General features: G+C 39.6%; 2 protein-coding genes across 2 annotated transcripts in view; one reads left to right on the top strand and one right to left on the bottom strand.

Moving 5' to 3' along the window:
* The window catches only part of LOC140467373 (ciliary microtubule-associated protein 3-like), a 31,547-nt gene extending 29,690 nt beyond the window's left edge, over window positions 1-1,857 (bottom strand). The window contains exon 1 of the mRNA XM_072563690.1: window positions 1,779-1,857. Within this exon, the coding sequence (XP_072419791.1) occupies window positions 1,779-1,797 (19 nt within the window). The 5' untranslated portion in view covers window positions 1,798-1,857. The remainder of the gene's footprint in view (window positions 1-1,778) is intronic.
* A 1,470-nt stretch (window positions 1,858-3,327) lies between these two features.
* Window positions 3,328-17,684, top strand: part of LOC140467370 (acidic mammalian chitinase-like) — a 51,108-nt gene continuing 36,751 nt past the window's right edge. The window contains exons 1-5 of the mRNA XM_072563682.1: window positions 3,328-3,409; window positions 5,223-5,255; window positions 5,343-5,547; window positions 11,796-11,846; window positions 16,535-16,700. Of these exons, the coding sequence (XP_072419783.1) occupies window positions 3,385-3,409; window positions 5,223-5,255; window positions 5,343-5,547; window positions 11,796-11,846; window positions 16,535-16,700 (480 nt within the window). The 5' untranslated portion in view covers window positions 3,328-3,384. The remainder of the gene's footprint in view (window positions 3,410-5,222; window positions 5,256-5,342; window positions 5,548-11,795; window positions 11,847-16,534; window positions 16,701-17,684) is intronic.

Genomic DNA, 17,684 nt, shown 5'->3' with positions numbered 1-17,684 from the left:
GTGCTGAATAGCCTAAAACTGTTCTTCTTCTTATAAACTACCTTGAACTTCTTTTGGGCACAGGTCTCTCGCTTTTGTGACTCTGAGATCTAAAAACTCTGAGCTCAAATTTTGCAGCTGATGACTGTACAAGCCTAGGCCACATGAAGCATCCATGACCCCACCTAGCTTACAGTGGGCGTTTCACTCAGCAAGGTAAAAACAATGACTGCAGATGCTGAAAACCAAATACTGGATTAGTCCTGATGAAGGGCTTTTGCCCGAAAAGTCGATTTCGCTGCTCGTTGGATGCTGCCTGAACTGCTGTGCTCTTCCAGCACCACTAATCCAGTTTCACTCAGCAAGTCTGTCCTGCCATAACATAAGTTTACTTTCTGAATATTTAGTTTGAAATAATTGATCTGTAAACTGCAGAATCATAGTTCAAGAAATCTGCAGTGTGCTGCCATGACTCAAAATTAGAAGCACATTTCCACCCAAGTGTGAATACTATTTTGAAAAAATGAGCTATAACAGATTCTAAAGTTGTTCTATTTAATTATAAAAGTTGATTGTTAGTTTTTTGTAATTTTTAGACAACGGAACTAGACTAACGTTTGGTTCAAGTACATTGTTATGCACAGGCTTTTTTATATTAAAAAATGGAGATTATATTGTATTTGTAAAGAGCGAGGAACAAACTGCTATGAGGATTTCGAGTGCCACTGCAGTCAAGTGCTAAGCAACAGCATACCAGTTTAAAAAGCAATCAGTTGAACAACCTTATAGGGGTTTATAAAATCATGAGGGGCATGGATAGGGTAATTAGTCAAGGTCTTTTCCCCAGGATGGGAGAGTCCAAAACTCAAGGGAATAGGTTTAAGGTGAGAGGGAAAAGATTTAATAGGGTCCAAAGGGGCAACCTTTTCATGTCGAGGGTGGTGCATGAATGCAATGAGCTGCCAGAGGAAGTGGTGGAAGCTGGCACAGTCACAACATTTAAAAGGTATCTGGATGGGTACATGAATAGGAAGGGTTTAGAGGGATATAGTCTAAGTGCTGGCAAATGGGATTAAATTAATTTAGGATATCTGGTCAGCATGGATAAATTGGACCAATAGGTCTGTTACCGTGCTGTACATCTCGATGACTCTAAAACTGGAAGAAATGCTCTGAATGATGTGCTTGCAAAGTGATTACTTCAAATTTTATGGAACCTGAAGACGTGACGCTCCCTGAAGAGAAGCTCATTCAATAGCAAGTGTCAAAGTGGAATTGGAAATGCACCTGATATTTAAAGAGAAAATGCACGGCAACGGAGGAAGAATTATACTGATCCAACAGCTCTTCTGAAGGGACAGCAAGGGGTTGATAGGCCAAATAGCTGGTTAGAAGATTCTATCTTCACAATTTTGACAGTATGCGTAATTTTGCTACCAGTTCAGGATGTGACCGTCTTTCTAGTTAATCAAATACTGCAACTAGACAATTGTTTTTATAATTTGAAAAGGTCACCAACTTGAAGTCCAGCACTCCCAGCATGGTAAGGAACCGTTTCCTTCCAGTCCTGCCTAGATATTCTAAAAGCAGCAGGTACCCCCTCAGGAAGGAAATCGGTTTTCCTCTCCCTCCATGCTGGCAAATCCTTGCCGAGTTAGAAAACCGGCTCCCTCCAGCCTGGATGTGAACACACTGCTGGTTCTATATAATGTTTTATTTCACTGCTCCCCTCTCTGTCCACAGATCCATGCCGCAGCTAAGAGAAACACACTGACTGGGTTGGAGTGGGAACATCTTACCTGTCCATTTCGGAGCCATGCCGAACACTGATACTTTCCGTTGCCACTAGTTACCCAGTGTTTACCTGCAACCACCAGCTGCACGCATGCGCTCGGGATTTCCAGCGTGTATCGTCTCAATAGCAAGAATATACTTCCCACGCCACCTCACTGCACCCTGCATCCCTATTTTATTGTCCTTCAGCCCCTATCCCTTCATTTTACCCCCAGCACACACACACCCCCATCTCACCCAGGATTAGCCCCGTGTCAGAAGCTTGATTACCAAAACAAAAGGGGTGTCAATGGCAGAGGAACAGAAGGGGGCACTTCGAGGGCACTGTCCAGAGAGCGGTGCTGGAAAAGCACAGCAGGTCAGGCAGCATCCGAGGAGCAGGAGAATCGACGTTTCTGGCATGAACACTTCATCAGGAATTATGCCCGAAACGTCCATCCTCCTGTTCCTTGGATGCTGCCTGATCCCTGCTGTGCTTTTTCCAGCACCCCACACTGGACTCTGCGCTCCAGCATCTACAGTCCCCTCACTTTCTCCCATTTCACCGTTCACTTTGCAAAGTTACTGCGAGGTTACAATTATAGAACAATACAGCAGAGAAGGAGTCTATTCGGTCCCACCGCACTCGTGCCAGCTCTTTGAAAGAGCTGTACAGTTGGTCCCACTGTCCATGCGGTGGGGTTGAATAAATTCCGTATCCGGATGAAATTTTGGGTGAGACCACAACTGGTTACACTGGCACAACACGACCCAGCAAATGAAAATAGGGTGGACAGGAGGAACTACCATCTCCGTGTACAGATTGAAGGGTCTGTGAAACACATAATGGATGGGTAAAAACAATGACTGCAGATGTTGGAAACCAGATTCTGGATTAGTGGTGCTGGAAGAACACAGCAGTTCAAGCAGCATCCAAGGAGCAGCAAAATCGACGTTTCGGGCAAAAGCCCTTCATCAGGAATGGTCTGGTGTATGATGTTGTGACGAACTTCAAGTGGGATGGAGAGGCACATTATTGACAAATACAATTAGAAATTAACAAGAATAGAAAGGAGATATGAGTTTGCGTTAAAGGTCTTTATTACACGTGGGAACAACATTGAATTTATAATATCGAGAAAGTACTCCTGATTTGAATTAAATTAATTCAAAAGCGATAAGAAGTTCCAGATTGAGTATACATGCACCAGCCATAATCAGTAAAATAAATTACTGGAGAAATTCGCCAAGTCTGGCATTATCTGTACAGAGATACAAGAATTAACGTTCCATGTCCTTCATATTTACATTTTTTATTCATGGTAAATCTAACGAGAAAAATACTAATTCTGTCAATGAACACACCTCCTGTTCATCCGGCCTGATAATCACGTCCATTTTGCAGTCCAGTAATGTCATTACGTCCACTACCTGTTCTGGTGGATCATTCCAAATGTTTACCATTCATTACTGAAGGAGTTTATCTATTTGTTCCACCACCTTAACTTCTTAGTTAATCATTTTCTGTCGTAGGAGCTATGGGCACAGTATATGGTTTCTTTAGTACCACAGTGTCATTGACTACAGCAGGCATAAAGCTGCAGAGACACTGACAGTGAACTGAATCCAAAAATGGAGAAAGTGTCTGGCTTAATTGGTAAGTAAGAAAATGATTTTAAAAATTAAATCTTTCAATAATTAGAAATTAGAAATAGTGCAGTGTTTTGTTAGGGTACATATGCTGTAAACTGAAGACATTTAATACAAAGGGGTTGAGTTGTGGTTTACTAGTCAATACCTGTGTGTTAAGTATTCTGTCATGCTGCTTAAAGAAATTCAAAACATTTTTATTAAATAAAACTAGTAGGCCTTTCCATGATGCATACATGAACATTTGCAATTCCCATTGCACTTGAACACTGGTGCAAAGGGGCTGTGGTGGGGTGCATACGACATGTGCCTTTGAGTAGCCACAGTGGTAGCATGTAATACTGACACTCTACGTGAGCGGCAGGCCTGTCAGGAAGGCGGATACTGGATATCTATGACACCATATAAAGGCATCCAACACCTGTTAGAGTCAGGGTGCATTCTGGCTGCAGAACAGAAGCAAGCTAACCCTTAAGAAATGATTGAAGGGATTGTTCAGTGATTTCCAAGATTCTCAGATACTTCACCTTTGACATTGTGCAGGCTGCAATGAATAGGTTGGAAATCCTTTTTGCCCCAAGACATCCTTTTCACAGGCAGCAGGAAGAAATTGTTGAGCATGTCAATGCAACTGGAATTGTGTTCACAATATGGCTGCAATGCAGTAAGAAAGTCAATGATATAACTAGAACAGTTTAGTGAAGGTAAGGAGACTCATAGGGCAGAATCTGTTCTTTAAACATTTTCAAGCATCAGGACAATTTGCAAGTCCAAACTTCGCATAGGTTAGAAGTGTACTAATAGTGAGGAACCCACCTTGCTGATACCTCAAAGGGCTCTCCTTCTCAACCAGTTCTCTTGCCTGAGGTCTGGTGACCCTCAGGTTAAACCTCCATCAGTCGTCTCTCACGAAGGAAAGAGCAGCCCTATAGTCTGTTAAGACTATGGCAATTTTACCTTTACTCTTAGAATGCAGAGTCTTCTAGGAGGCAGCCAGATAAAGGGAAAATTCTGCGTTTACCAACCAATTAAGACAGCAAATGGGTTCCCAAAGTGGGAGCATTGACACCCACTCCAGTGGAAGGTGGAATCCCCAAAATAAGACTAGAAGACTGGGGCCAGATTGTTTAAATGGCAGAGACTTGACTGAATGTACTCATCCAGCCCAAAACTTGAAAAATATCAGAACATCATACCCAAGATTAGATATGATTCCATAATTGGGCAACACTTAATAATCCGAATTGCTTTATGAATTATACCAACTGTTTAAGGTTATCAGTTGGGCCACAATGTGACTCACTTATGTTTAATAGAAGCTACTGATATTCATACATAAGGTCCTGTGCTTTGCAAACAGAAAGAATATGTCCACACATTGTACCTTTTCAACCAAATAAAAGCTTGAGAGGTAACTGTTCCCTGCAGGACTTTTCATAGCAGTTCTTTGACCAATCAATGTTGACTTTCATGGTTTGAACTTAAACAAAAGCTTGGAGTTACTTTCTTCATAATGATAATTCTCAATGATAATCCCTCAACCAATAAGAATCCACTTGCCAACTAATCAGCACCTTCTTCTGATGCAATATGAATAGATGATCAGTTTCAAATTTGTATTGCTGTGATTCTTACAATGACCACAGATGAAAAATTTTGACAGCATGTGTAATTTTATTACCAGTTCAGAATGTGACACTCTTTCTAGTTAGTCAAATACTGCAGCTAGACAATTGTTTTTATTATTTGAAATGTATTATATTCTACATGAGAGAATGAATCTCCATTTTAAATCAAATTTGTTTTACCTGTTTTTCTAGTGGGATTCATGCTGTTGTCCCAATTAGATGTGGGTAAGTCACAATATTAATGTCAGATAAGATTTAAAAGACAAAGGATGATGGGTAACTTTCTTATTCTTCATTATTTTCTGTTTTTAGGAACTACCTTCAAATTGATTTGTTATTTCACAAATTGGGCACAGCACAGACCAGGAATAGGCAAGTTTATGCCAGAAAACATCCCTCCTTGCCTGTGCACCCATCTAATTTATGCGTTTGCTGCTATTGATAATCACCATAAGATTGTGACTAAGGAAAAAAATGATGAAGCTCTTTATGCGTCATTTAACGGTCTCAAAAAAAAGTAAGTAGTGATGTATCTCTCAGTAGTTCATCTGTGTACTGAAAACAGTTGTACGATATAGTTTGCATGTGTATATGTAACTGCTAGATCATAATCCACCATTTTGCTGCAAGTTTCTCCCCACTGACCACAGTCATGTTCTTTTAAATCCTGCGGTCCCTCAGTGTGTTACCCAATTGCTCAGTCTTTATGTCTGATTCTGTGTAGTCGCTTGCTAACTGATTATTAAAAGGCTGTCTAATCCCAATAATAATCCTGTTTACATAGGATTTTCACTATATACATTTTCCAGCAAGATTTATTTGGATTAGTTAGGCGATTGAGCCTGGTCCAATTGTTTCCCCATTTCTATTGCAAGGAGGATAGGTCAATTGAACCATTCCAAATCCTGCTCCAGCAGAGATTGGACAATGCAACATTGAACACCTCTGCTATTTTTGACTTTAATTCAATTTAGTCAAATATTAATCAATGGAATGTAAACAAATGTTTGGCAAAACTCAGTAGATTGGGCAACATCAGAACTGACTAGACTTGAAACATAAACTTTACTTTCTCCCCATCTGCTGCCAGAACCACTGAGTTTCACCAGCTTTTTCTGTTTTTGTTTCAGATCTCCAACATCTGCAGTTTTTTATTTTATTTCTTAATGATGTGTTGCCTTTAAATATCATTTAATGGTGACATCTCACAAAATAAAGGCAAATGACTAAGTGCGGGCCACAAGGGAGTATGTTGCTTGTTTCAAGTAATGAAGCATATCAGAGAAAGATGGATAAACACCACTGGACTTTCCAATTTAATGTTATAAGATTTATGACACAACTAGAAAGGAAAAAAAAATGTGCGCAAAAGCTAAGATGCCTAGACTGCATTTCAGCAAATCTTAGAAAGATCAGGAGAGAGTTTCATGTGTTCTCGCCTGCATGATGTGAACTCAGCAGAAAAATTATTTTGGAGGGGTGCCCTTCACACACCTTGTCAAAATAAATGATTGGAAGGTTGTTGTTTAAACATTCATGAAATAGCAGGAACTAGCTGAAAGACTTAAGGATCCAAATAGAAGAGAGTTTGCTGGCTTACATCAAGTAGAAACATTGTGTGACTTTTTTGATGCCAGACCAATCAGAACCTGACATAATAGAAGGTGCTGCATATTCATTTAGTTACATATTCTCAGAAAAAGAATCTTGAAATGCAAAAGAATCACTTTCACCAATGCAAGACCCAGAGACGCCTGTGAGATTAAATTCCAAAGTTAGAAGGGCAGCATCATTTGCGTGTACACTTAGCCCAGGCATTAATTTCCAAATTGGTACCTTCAGCTACTACACCAAATTCTTTATATAACTCTTAATGTAATGGCTAAGAGATCATAATAGATGAATAGTTTGAATAATTTGTGTTGCAGACAGGAAGAGGGAACAGAGCTAATTTTGACTTTGGCCAGTAATATAAGATGGCTGATATCAGTTCAGTTGATTGGATCTGGAAATGGTTTATAATATACCATTGAATCAACATTATCATTTTAAACTAAGATCCAAGTTCAAAACTATCCCTAGCTATACTAATGAATGAAGTGAGATTAAGCAACAGGAGTAATTGGACAAGTATAATTCTGTAATGTTTTTATACGACACTTTGATTTTGTTACTATTTTTAGACACAGCAAATCTTACAGCAGATTTAGAAGCAGAGATATAAAATTGGTTGTGGTAGAGGAAGTTCTCCAAACTCTAGGCTAGATCATTTCAAGAGAGAGCAGAGAGATTACAGTGTTACTCTGAGAGGAGTCAGTAATACTAGCTCACATAGATAGTTTCATTCTAAATGTGAACAGAGAAATTTATATTATGTTTGACTAAAAAAGTGTGTGTGAAATACAATGTCAGAATAAGTTATTGTAGACAAAAAATACATTTAAGATTTTTGATAAATATTGCCATAGTTATCAAAAGATTAAACACTTTCTGGTTTTTAAACAGTACTATATAAAGCCACAAGACTATCAGAAATAGGAACAAGAGTAGGTCTTTCAGTCCCTCTAGCCTGCTCCACCATTCAATAGGATCATAGCTGAACTGACATTCCTTGCTTCCACTTTCCTGCCTTTTCCTGTAACATTGATTGCCCTACTGATCAAAAACTTATCTATCTCAGCCTTAACTACAAACAAGGACTCTGTCCTCACAGCCCTCAATGTCAAGGCAATCCAAACACACTCAACCCTCTGAGAAAAGAAATTCCTCCACATCTCAGTCTTAAATTGGTGCATCTGTTTCTGAGACTGAGCCCTCTGGTCCGGGAATCTCCTATGAAGGGAAACATCCTCTCAGCATTTGCCCTGTCAAGCTCTTTAAGAATCCTGTATGTTTCAATGAGACCACCTCTTGTTCTTCTAAACTCCAGTGAGTAGAGACCCAACCTGCTTAACCCTTGCTCATAAGACAATCCCTTCCAAACACAAATGATCCTAGTAAACATTCTCCAAACTACCTCTGGTGAAATTATATCTTTCCTTAAATAAGTGGGCCTTATATAGTGGATGATCACTATATCAGAGTTCTCCTCCAAGTTCTACCCTGTCCTAATGTAGAACTGCATCACTGTTGTTAGGAGAAAAGATCCAGGACTTAACAATAGTGTACCTATAATCACATCGACCTCAGCGGTTCAAAAAGATAACTCAACATCATCTTCTCAAGGGCAACCAGGGATGAACAACAAATGCTGGTCTAGCCAGAAATCCCCCAACTCCTGTGAAAGAATAATCTGTTACATAAATTATACAAGATTAGTAATAAGATAGACAAGGTGACTATGCTTATTTCAGGCCTGGTTCAGGGGTGACCATTGGAACATGCAGGATGAGTGAGAGATCTCAGGTGGCTGAGAAATGCAGCAACATCAATCACTGAGAGAGGAGGGGTTCTCTCTGCCTTATTCTTGACCTCAGTCAGGACTTCTTTGCCTGCCTTATGCAAGGAACCAAAGAAGAACATTTTATTTTTAAGTTCCAATTCAAATAGGAGCCTTGAACCTAGATTGCACTGTTGGGATTAGTTTCAGGTTCCTGGAGTCCATTTGGTGTATTGGCCTCTGGGGATCAGTCATATTTCTAATGAACCACTTAAGTGGAAGTTGGCACATAGGGCCTTACCCACAATACTTGTCTACTTTTGACGTTATAAGACATGGGGAGAAGTTCTGGGTTTTACAAGACCAGGGTGAATTTCTCAGAGCAGGTGGAAAAGTAGATCAATATGACCTATAGCATTGTCCATGGAATCTTTTGGATTCTTATCAGAGTTGAATGGGATATTAATGGAACCTGTTGTGGAAAATCTGCATGTTTCTACTCAAATAATGAATGCAAAAGATTGGCAGTGCATCCTGTTAAAATTTCAGTGCATAAAATACTTGTTATGAGGTTTACCCAGAGGATAGATTTTCCAAACAAAACAACGATTCTGAAAATACAATAAACATTTCAATGATCTGTTTATCAATAGTCCAAGGTATAGAAAAATTCCTAGCTACTATCATTGTAGGGAATATAGTGAAAAGAAACTGGCGGTGAAGGTTCTTGATTTTCACGTTTGACTTCAGTGCACAAGAGTCAAAAAGTATGGTGCTGGAAAAGCACAGCCAGTCAGGCAGCACCCGAGAAGCTCTTCATCAGGAATGTTGTGGTTGGACGGGGTGGGGGTCATTGGGCTTCTGCTCCTCCGACGCTGCTTGACTTGCTGTGCTTTACTAGCACCACACTTTTTGACTCTGATCTCCAGCATCTGCAGTCCTTACATTCTCCTTCAGCGAGGAGAAAGTGAGGACTGCAGATGCTGGAGATCAGAGCTGAAAAATGTGTTGCTGGAAAAGCGCAGGAAGGGCTTATGCCCGAAACGTTGATTCACCTGCTCCTTTGATGCTGCCTGACCTGCTGCGCTTTTCCAGCAACACATTTTTCAGCTCCATTCTCCTTCAGCGCACAAAATTAAGGTAAAGAAACTGCTACTTTAGCAGTGAAAGATATTCAACCCAATAATTCGGGAGGACAAAATAATTCAATTAACAAAAGCACGGATGAAACTCGTACCAATTTGAGTTTTGGCAGGCATTGACTCTCACAAGCTGTCAAAGCATCAATCTGTATCATCATCTCCAAATTTCTACTAGGCTTTGACCCACTTCAGATCCAAAACAGCCATGCCTCCATCTACTCCATCAGTTCTAGCAGGCTGTACTTCATTTGCACTAGTGATGGCAGAGTCTTCGGCCTCCTCTATCTGACTCAATGGCGCTCCTTCCCTAAAACAGTCTGCATCCAAAACTCTGAATCTTTCAGAGCCCTAGCATTGAGGAAGAGTGGAATGGAATCTAAGCATTAGTGTTTAGACATTTTTGCTCATGCTTCCACAGATGCTTAGATTCCATTCCATTCTTCCTCAATCATACCCCTTGGACTATTTTTGTGCTCAAATAAAGTCACCATACAATCTTAGTTCTTGTTATGTATTATTTTAGTGATGTTGTTTTAGTTTCAACTGTTGTCTATCTTCATCCACTTGAAATTGTGAAAAATGTGTGGTACATTTATTTTTAAAAAGTACAGGAAAAGTAGAAGAAAAAACTGAGAATATTTTGTTACACAAATATACTAGACCATAAGACCATAAAACATAGGAGCAGAAATTAGGCCATTCAGCCCATCGACTCTGCTTCGCCATTCAATCATGGCTGATAAATGTCTCAACCCCATTCTCCCGCTTTCTCCCCGTAACTCTTGATCCCCTTGATACTCAAGAATCCATCTCCATCTTAAATATACTCAATGACCTGGCCTCCACAATCTTCTGTGGCAATGAATTCTATAGATTCACCACTCTCTGGCTGAAGAAATTTCTCATTATCTCAGTCCTAAAAGGTCTTCCCTTTACTCTAAGGCTATGCCGTCTGGTCAGAGTCTCTCCTACCAATGCAAACAACTTCCTGACATCTACTCTGTCCAGGCCATTCAGTATTCTAGAAGTTTCAATTCCATCGAGTATAAACCCAGAGTCCTCAAACATTTCTTATACATTAAGCTTTTCATTCCTGAGACCATTCTCATGAACCTCCTCTGAACACGATCAAGGACCAGCACATCCTTATGGAGCTATGGGGCCTAAAACTGCACACAATACTCCAAATGTGGTCTTTCCAGAGCTTTATAGAACCTCAGAGGTATATCTCTGCTTTTATATTCAAGTCCTCTCAAAATAAATGCTATCAGTGCATTTGCCTTCCTCACTACTGATTCAACCTGCAAGTTTACCTTGAGAGAATCCTGGACTAGAATTCCCAAGTCTCTTTGCACTTCAGGCTTCTGAATTTTCTCCCCATTTAGAAAATAATCCATGCCTCTGTTCTTCCTGCCAAAGTGCATGACCTTACAGTTTCCCACGTTGTACTCCATCTGCCACTTTTTTGCCCACCTCTCCTAACATGTTCAAATCCTTCTGCAGCCTCCCCACCTCCTCAATGCTACCTGTCCCTCTACCTATCTTTGTATCCTCTGCAAACTTAGCCAGAATGCCCTCAGTTCCTTTACAGAGGTTGTTAATGTATAAAGTGAAAAGTTGTGGTCCCAACACTGAGCCTTGCGGAACACCACTTGTCACTAGCTACCATCCGAGAAGGACCCTTTGATCCCCACTCTCTGCTTTCAGCCAGACCTCTATCCATGCTAGCACCTTGCCTCTGACACCATGGGCCCGTATCTTACTCAGGAGCCTCTTGTGCAGCATGTTGTCAAAGGCCTTCTTGAAGTCCAGGTAGGTAACATTCATTTGTTGTCCTTGGTCTAAGGGAACTGGACTGAAGACAGGTATATGGAGTTGGGCCACAGATCAGCCATGATGTCATTGCATGGTAGAACAGGCTCAAGGGACTGAAAGTACTACTTCTGTTCCCATGAACCATACATATGTTGCAGTAAAATATATGAGGTGCAATGACTGATTGGTAGTTTACAGAACAGTGAAATATAACACACATACAAGTAAATTATTGAGAACTATTGATTCAGAATGTGTATACTTTCTGTTACAGGAATTAAGTAGGAAATTAAGAATACATTACCCACAAAGGGAAAGCTTTTCTGATATTTCTGAACTGTCTTTCACTGATGGCATGAGCTTCCAAAATTGTGATATTCAATATATATTTGTCATTAAAATGAGGCATTGTTTTGCTTTTTCCATCAGGAATCCTAATTTGAAGACACTCTTGGCTATTGGAGGATTTAATCCACAAAGGTAATGTCTATCACAGATATAAACAGGTAATGAACTATACATAGAAATATACATTTTTCCCCATGGAGCCAAGTAATGGTTGGTTTGACATTCAGACTTAAAGAGCAAATAACTCAGATTGTTGGGATGAGAAAATCTAGTTCATTAGGAATGCTTAAAATTCCAAGCTTTCTAGCAGAAAGGGAATAAAGCCTCATATTTAGATTAAATATAAAATGTTATTCTCCACTTTGGTTGCTTTGATATAAAAGGAAAACTACACTCTGAAAACTCAGCATTCTTAGTTTTAGTTTTGACAGTGGCATCTATAAATCACCTGAGTTTCTTACCCAGAGAAAAACATTTGTGCTCACTTGCACAATAAATGCAGAACATAGAATCATAGAGATGTACAGCACAGAAACAGGCCCTTTGGTCCAACTCGCCCAAGTCGACCAGATTTCCTAACCTAATCAAGTCCCATTTGTCACCTATCCCTCTAAACCCTTCCAGTTCACATACCCATCCAGATGCCTTTTAAATGTTATAATTGGAGCAGCCTTCACCACTTCCTCTGACAGCTCATTCCATACATGCACCACCTTCTGCATGAAAATGTTGCCCCTCAAGCCCCTTTTAAAATCTTTCCTTTCTCACCTTAAACCTATGCCCTCATGTTTTGGACTCCCTGACTCCAGGGAAAATGCCTTGTCTATTTACCCTAACCATGCCCCTCATGATTTTATAAACCTCTGAAAGGTCACCCCTCAGCCTCTGGCATTCCAGGGAAAACAGCCCTAGCCTATTCAACCTCTCTGTCTTGCTCAAATCCTCCAACCCTGGCGACATCCTTGTAACCTTTTCTGAACCCTTTCAAGTTTCATAAATTCCTTCGTATTGCAGGAGACCAGAGTTGCACACTGTATTCCAAAAGTGGCCTAACCAATATCCTGCACAGCCACAACATGGTCTCCCAACTCTTCTACTCAATGCACTGACCAATAAAGGAAAGCATACCAAGTGCATTCTTCACTATCCTATCTACTTGTGATTCCACTTTCAAGGAACTATGAACCTGCACTCTAAGGTCTCTTTGTTCAGCAATACTCCCCTGACCTTACTATTAAGTGTTTAAGTCCTGTTCTGATTTGCCTGTCCAAAACACAGCACCTCACATTTATCTAAATTAAACTCCAACTGCCACTCCTCGGCACATTGGCTCATCTGCTCAAAACAATTTATGCCTTTCCTCCATAAATGGCTGTAAACGTAGATGGAGTAAACACTAGAGTTGAGCCTTATGAATTACTAAGCTGCTTTATTTCACACTCTAAACAAACAGAGCAAGACTAATGCAAAGATTCATACTTTGATCAATATTTGTCATTGCATATTGGTACAAAATAATAAATGTATTATCATCCTGACTACCTACCTTTATGAAACAAAAGGCAGGTAGTCAGGATGTTGAACCCCTAGCTAGTTAGTTACTGGTTAACCAAAAAGTGGAGTAGTGCCCAGACATTCCTACATAGCTTAGATATAAACACAAGGCATTTTCTCAGGCTTTCCAGCAAAGTTACAATTCCAAGAGGGATATCTGGCTCTTTAAATACAAATAGTACATGTAAAAGTATAGAATTATTCCTACCACAATTAATGACCTCATGACCTAATGCATCCCACACTCCTCAACCAGCATCAAACTGAGAGCTTCTTCAATGCTAAATGTGGAATGATATGCAAGGAGGGGCTCCAGATTGACCTTATACCAACTTAATGTTGGCTGACCTGACAGTAGAGGTAAGGTAATTGATTAAGCAGGTGAAGATGTAATTTCCTTTAGAAATTAGATACCAACCAGTAAAGCTTTAATAATAAATTTGCCCAAAGCAGCATGCTATACATAGAGCCAAGTCATTCCACAACTTATAGAATCTCCTAAGCCTGACCATGTCCAGGTTCGAATGGCAGCAGACAGCTAAGAAATGAATGAGAGCAGATCTATAAACATCTATATTTTCAGTCTCACAACAGAGAAAAAAAATGAGACTGAAGTGCTTTATGGTCTTCTCAACCAGAAGTGTTGAGTGAATAAATTAATCTGTCTCATCCTAAGGTCCTGAAACGTGATGCAGGTGAATGTCTACCGACATCTGAATGATGTTTAATAAGTAGCTGAGTGCTTTGAACACAGTACTAGCTATGAAATGTTTCTACACCCCAGATAAAGACCTGGCCCCAATCTGAGTAGCTCTCGAAAACAATGATAATGGCATCCACGGGGAAATGTGAGAGAAGGTGTAGAAACATCCTGTCTGAGAAAAACAGGATAAATCATATCTGACCAATTTCTCTCAGTAGTGACAGTTGCTCTCCAATGACCTGTTCAATGATGTTCATGTTCAGCCAGAATGACACAGCCCCTGATCTAATAACAACTTTGAAACAGGTATAGATACCTTAGACTAGAGGTGAAAATATCTACCTTTGACGTAAAGGAACCATTTGACTTAGAATTACACCAAAGAATTCGAGCAGAAATGAAATTTGAGGATCAAGAGGAAACCTCTCAAACAGCAAGAGTCCTATCTGCTGCAAGGCAAGTTACTGATGACTGATAGAGTCCTACCATTGCAACTTGACGATAGTCCTCCAGGAATTTCTAAAGGAAATTACATCTTCACCTGCTTAATCAATAACCTTCCCTCTACTGTCAGGTCAGCCAACATTAAGTCAAGGAGAAATTTAAGGTATTCAGCAGTACAATCCCCGACAATAGCTCTGTCCTTTCTCATTGGTGCTTGCCACTATGATAGACAAAAGCAGCAATGTCATTGGAACACCAAATTATCTAAGTGTCATGCCAACCTGATCATAAATTTAGCACCATTCATTCATTGTTACTGGGTTAAGATTGTGGAATTTTGAGATTACCAGGTACTATAATTCATGAACTACTGAAATTCAAAAAGTATTTAGATTTAGCAAAAGGTGGTGGCCTACTGGAACTGTTCACATTCCAAGAGCAAATTATTTTCAATAAAGAATGCTGATGCTGTCCTTTCTGTAAATTTATCAACCACTAAATATTTCCATATATTCACAGCACAGAAATAAGGCATTCGGCCTAAATGGTCAATGCCAATGTTTGTCTATCTCCCACCTATTTGCATTAACTCAATCACCACATTGTTCTATTCCTTTCTCCATCAACTCATTACCTAGCTTACCCATAAATACGTAATCACCTCAACTATTTCTTGTGGTAGTGAGTTCCACAGTTTTACTCCCCTATGTGTTAAGAGTTGTCTCTTGAAATTCCCATTTATGATCGTCTTATATTTAATGCCAACTACTGCAACGCCTATCAGTTGTCTGTAAATTTCCAGAAGCCCAAGTGTTTAATCAGAAAGTCCAATTTTCAAAGTAACTAAAGATACAATATAACCTGGTTTTTAAACTTTGTCCACCCCAGTCCAACACCGGCACCTCCACATCATAGCAATCAATGGACCTCAGTAGTTTTGAGGTTAAGGGGGTAGAAATTCCTTTTCTCTCTTTCTCAGACTTCAAATGGGTGGTAAACAATAAACAAACACCTCCCTAAGAGGAGGCAATTGGGCCTTGGACCTCATCGAATGAGGTTCCAGCATTGGGGAAAAGGCAGGAAAGTGGAGTTGAGAATTATTAGATCAACTATGATCTCAGAACGATGGATCAGATACCATGGGCTGCGTGACCTACTTCTGCATCTATGTCTTATGGTCTTACAAGCCTCGACATATTTATATATGGATACTACTAGATGTGATTTCTATCCCATGTTGGGACATTTTGGGTGTGACGTGAGTTAGCATAGCTTAATCCCATACCAATCTCAAACTGAAATTAAAATGAGGTAGAGTTTCAGTTAACTTTGTAAGCAAGAATCATTTCAGATTCATTTTTCATTTATTCTTATTAAAGAAAAGTTGTCAGACTAAAAAGAAACAAACAATCTCACGCAAGCAGATTCACTCAGGGTGCTGACATGATAAACAGACTGAATTTCACAGAATTAACCCAGAGTTCTATTTAGAAATGGAAAGTGAGGATGGGCCTGCACCAGACTGAGAAAGACAAAGCAATGGAGTTTAATCACAGATGAGAACAAAACAAAGGCTTCGGAGAGGAGATAGGATGGCACCTGGGAGGACAGGGAGTGGTTAGACCAAATGTAACACTCACTCTACCACTTCTGGAATGTGAGGAAAAGACAAGGTGTTTGTCTAAAACAGACCATTTCAGAATGAGTGTAATGTACTGTCTATGTGACTTACAATGTCTAAATATCAGATGAATCCTCATTGAGTTAAAGAGCTATCTCGGAATAATTTCTGAGGTAGACTCTTCCAGGGTTGGCTCAAAAAACAATTTTTGTACCTCAAGGCTCCTGAGATTGTTTTGTAAAATGATCTGCCAGAACACTCACTGATATTTTGTTTAAAATAGCTTACCAGTTTTTATATATTCTGTATGAAATAAAATGCTTCAAAACTAGGTGTTTACCATGTGAAATATAAAATGGAATTTTGAAAGAATTTTAATGTTTTACGCGCATGCAGTTTTGATTTAAGATCATGTTATGAATATTAACAAAAATGATTTTTTAAATTAAATGATTGAACAAAATGAAAAAATTTCATTCATTCTCTCCCTCCTTTCAGGTTCAGCACTACAGTTGCTACTAAGAAAACTCGTGCAACATTCATCTTCTCTGCGATCAAATTTGTTAGGAAGTATGACTTTGATGGTCTCGACTTAGTATGGGACCACCCAGGGTCAAGGGGAAATCCATTTGATAACAAGAAAAGGTATACAGTTTTGCTTAAGGTGAGTAACAAAAAAAATTCTTTGCTTTATATTTTCTCAAGATAAAACTTTGCACGATTCCATAAGACCAGTAGCATGTCATCACCTTCCAAGGCTAAGCTTTATTTGGAAGTCCAATCAATCAATGTGAGCAGGGGTATCCACTATATAGAATATTACAACACAACATCATTCCATACTCTTCAAGAATTGTAACATACACAAACATATGTATATTCACAGATGCATGCACATATTTAAGTAACGTTATTGCAAATTGATGGGACTAGGAACCTTAGCTACTTTTTCAGCTTCCTTTCCCATGAAGCCAACTAAGATCAACTAACTACACACTAGGCCATTGGTAATAATGAGAGTCTACACTGGGGAGATATTATGGTATCGTGCTTTTGTCATTGGACGAGTAACCCAGAGACACAGAGTTATGTTCTGGAGATGGGTGTTAAATCCCCATGAAATTTGAATTCAGCTAATAAATATTGATTAAATGTGATCTAATGGGAACCACATACCATCAAAAAAACCTTGATGTTTCACTAATGTCCTTCAAGAAAAAAAATTTGTAAAACACATTGGTTCTGCATTACATGTGACTCCAGTTCCACAGTGATGTGGTTGATTCTTAAGTGCCGTCTTCAGTGACCTAGCAAGCCATTCAGTCATAGTTACTCTCTATAAAGTTTCATAAATGGAGTGAAACTGGACAATCACCCAACCAAGGATGGACCATCTACCAAGACACCAGAAACAACACAGGCACACACAGTGCTGTCAACCTTGCAAAGTTCTCCTTACAAACATCTCGGAGCTTGTACCAAATGGGGAGAGCTGTTCCAGAGACTAGTAATGCTACGGCCTGACATATTCATTCTCATGAAGTCATACCTCACAGTGTCCCAGTCAACATCGTCACCATCTCTGCATCTGTGCTATCAGTGGAACAGACCAAAAGTGGTGATGTAACTGTATACAGTCAGGAGGGAG

The sequence above is a fragment of the Chiloscyllium punctatum genome, chromosome 45, assembly GCF_047496795.1.
Source record: "Chiloscyllium punctatum isolate Juve2018m chromosome 45, sChiPun1.3, whole genome shotgun sequence".
Classification (NCBI taxonomy): Eukaryota; Metazoa; Chordata; class Chondrichthyes; order Orectolobiformes; family Hemiscylliidae; genus Chiloscyllium; species Chiloscyllium punctatum.
The sequence above is the reverse complement of the archived record's forward strand: the minus strand, read 5'-3'. Positions and strand labels throughout refer to the sequence as shown.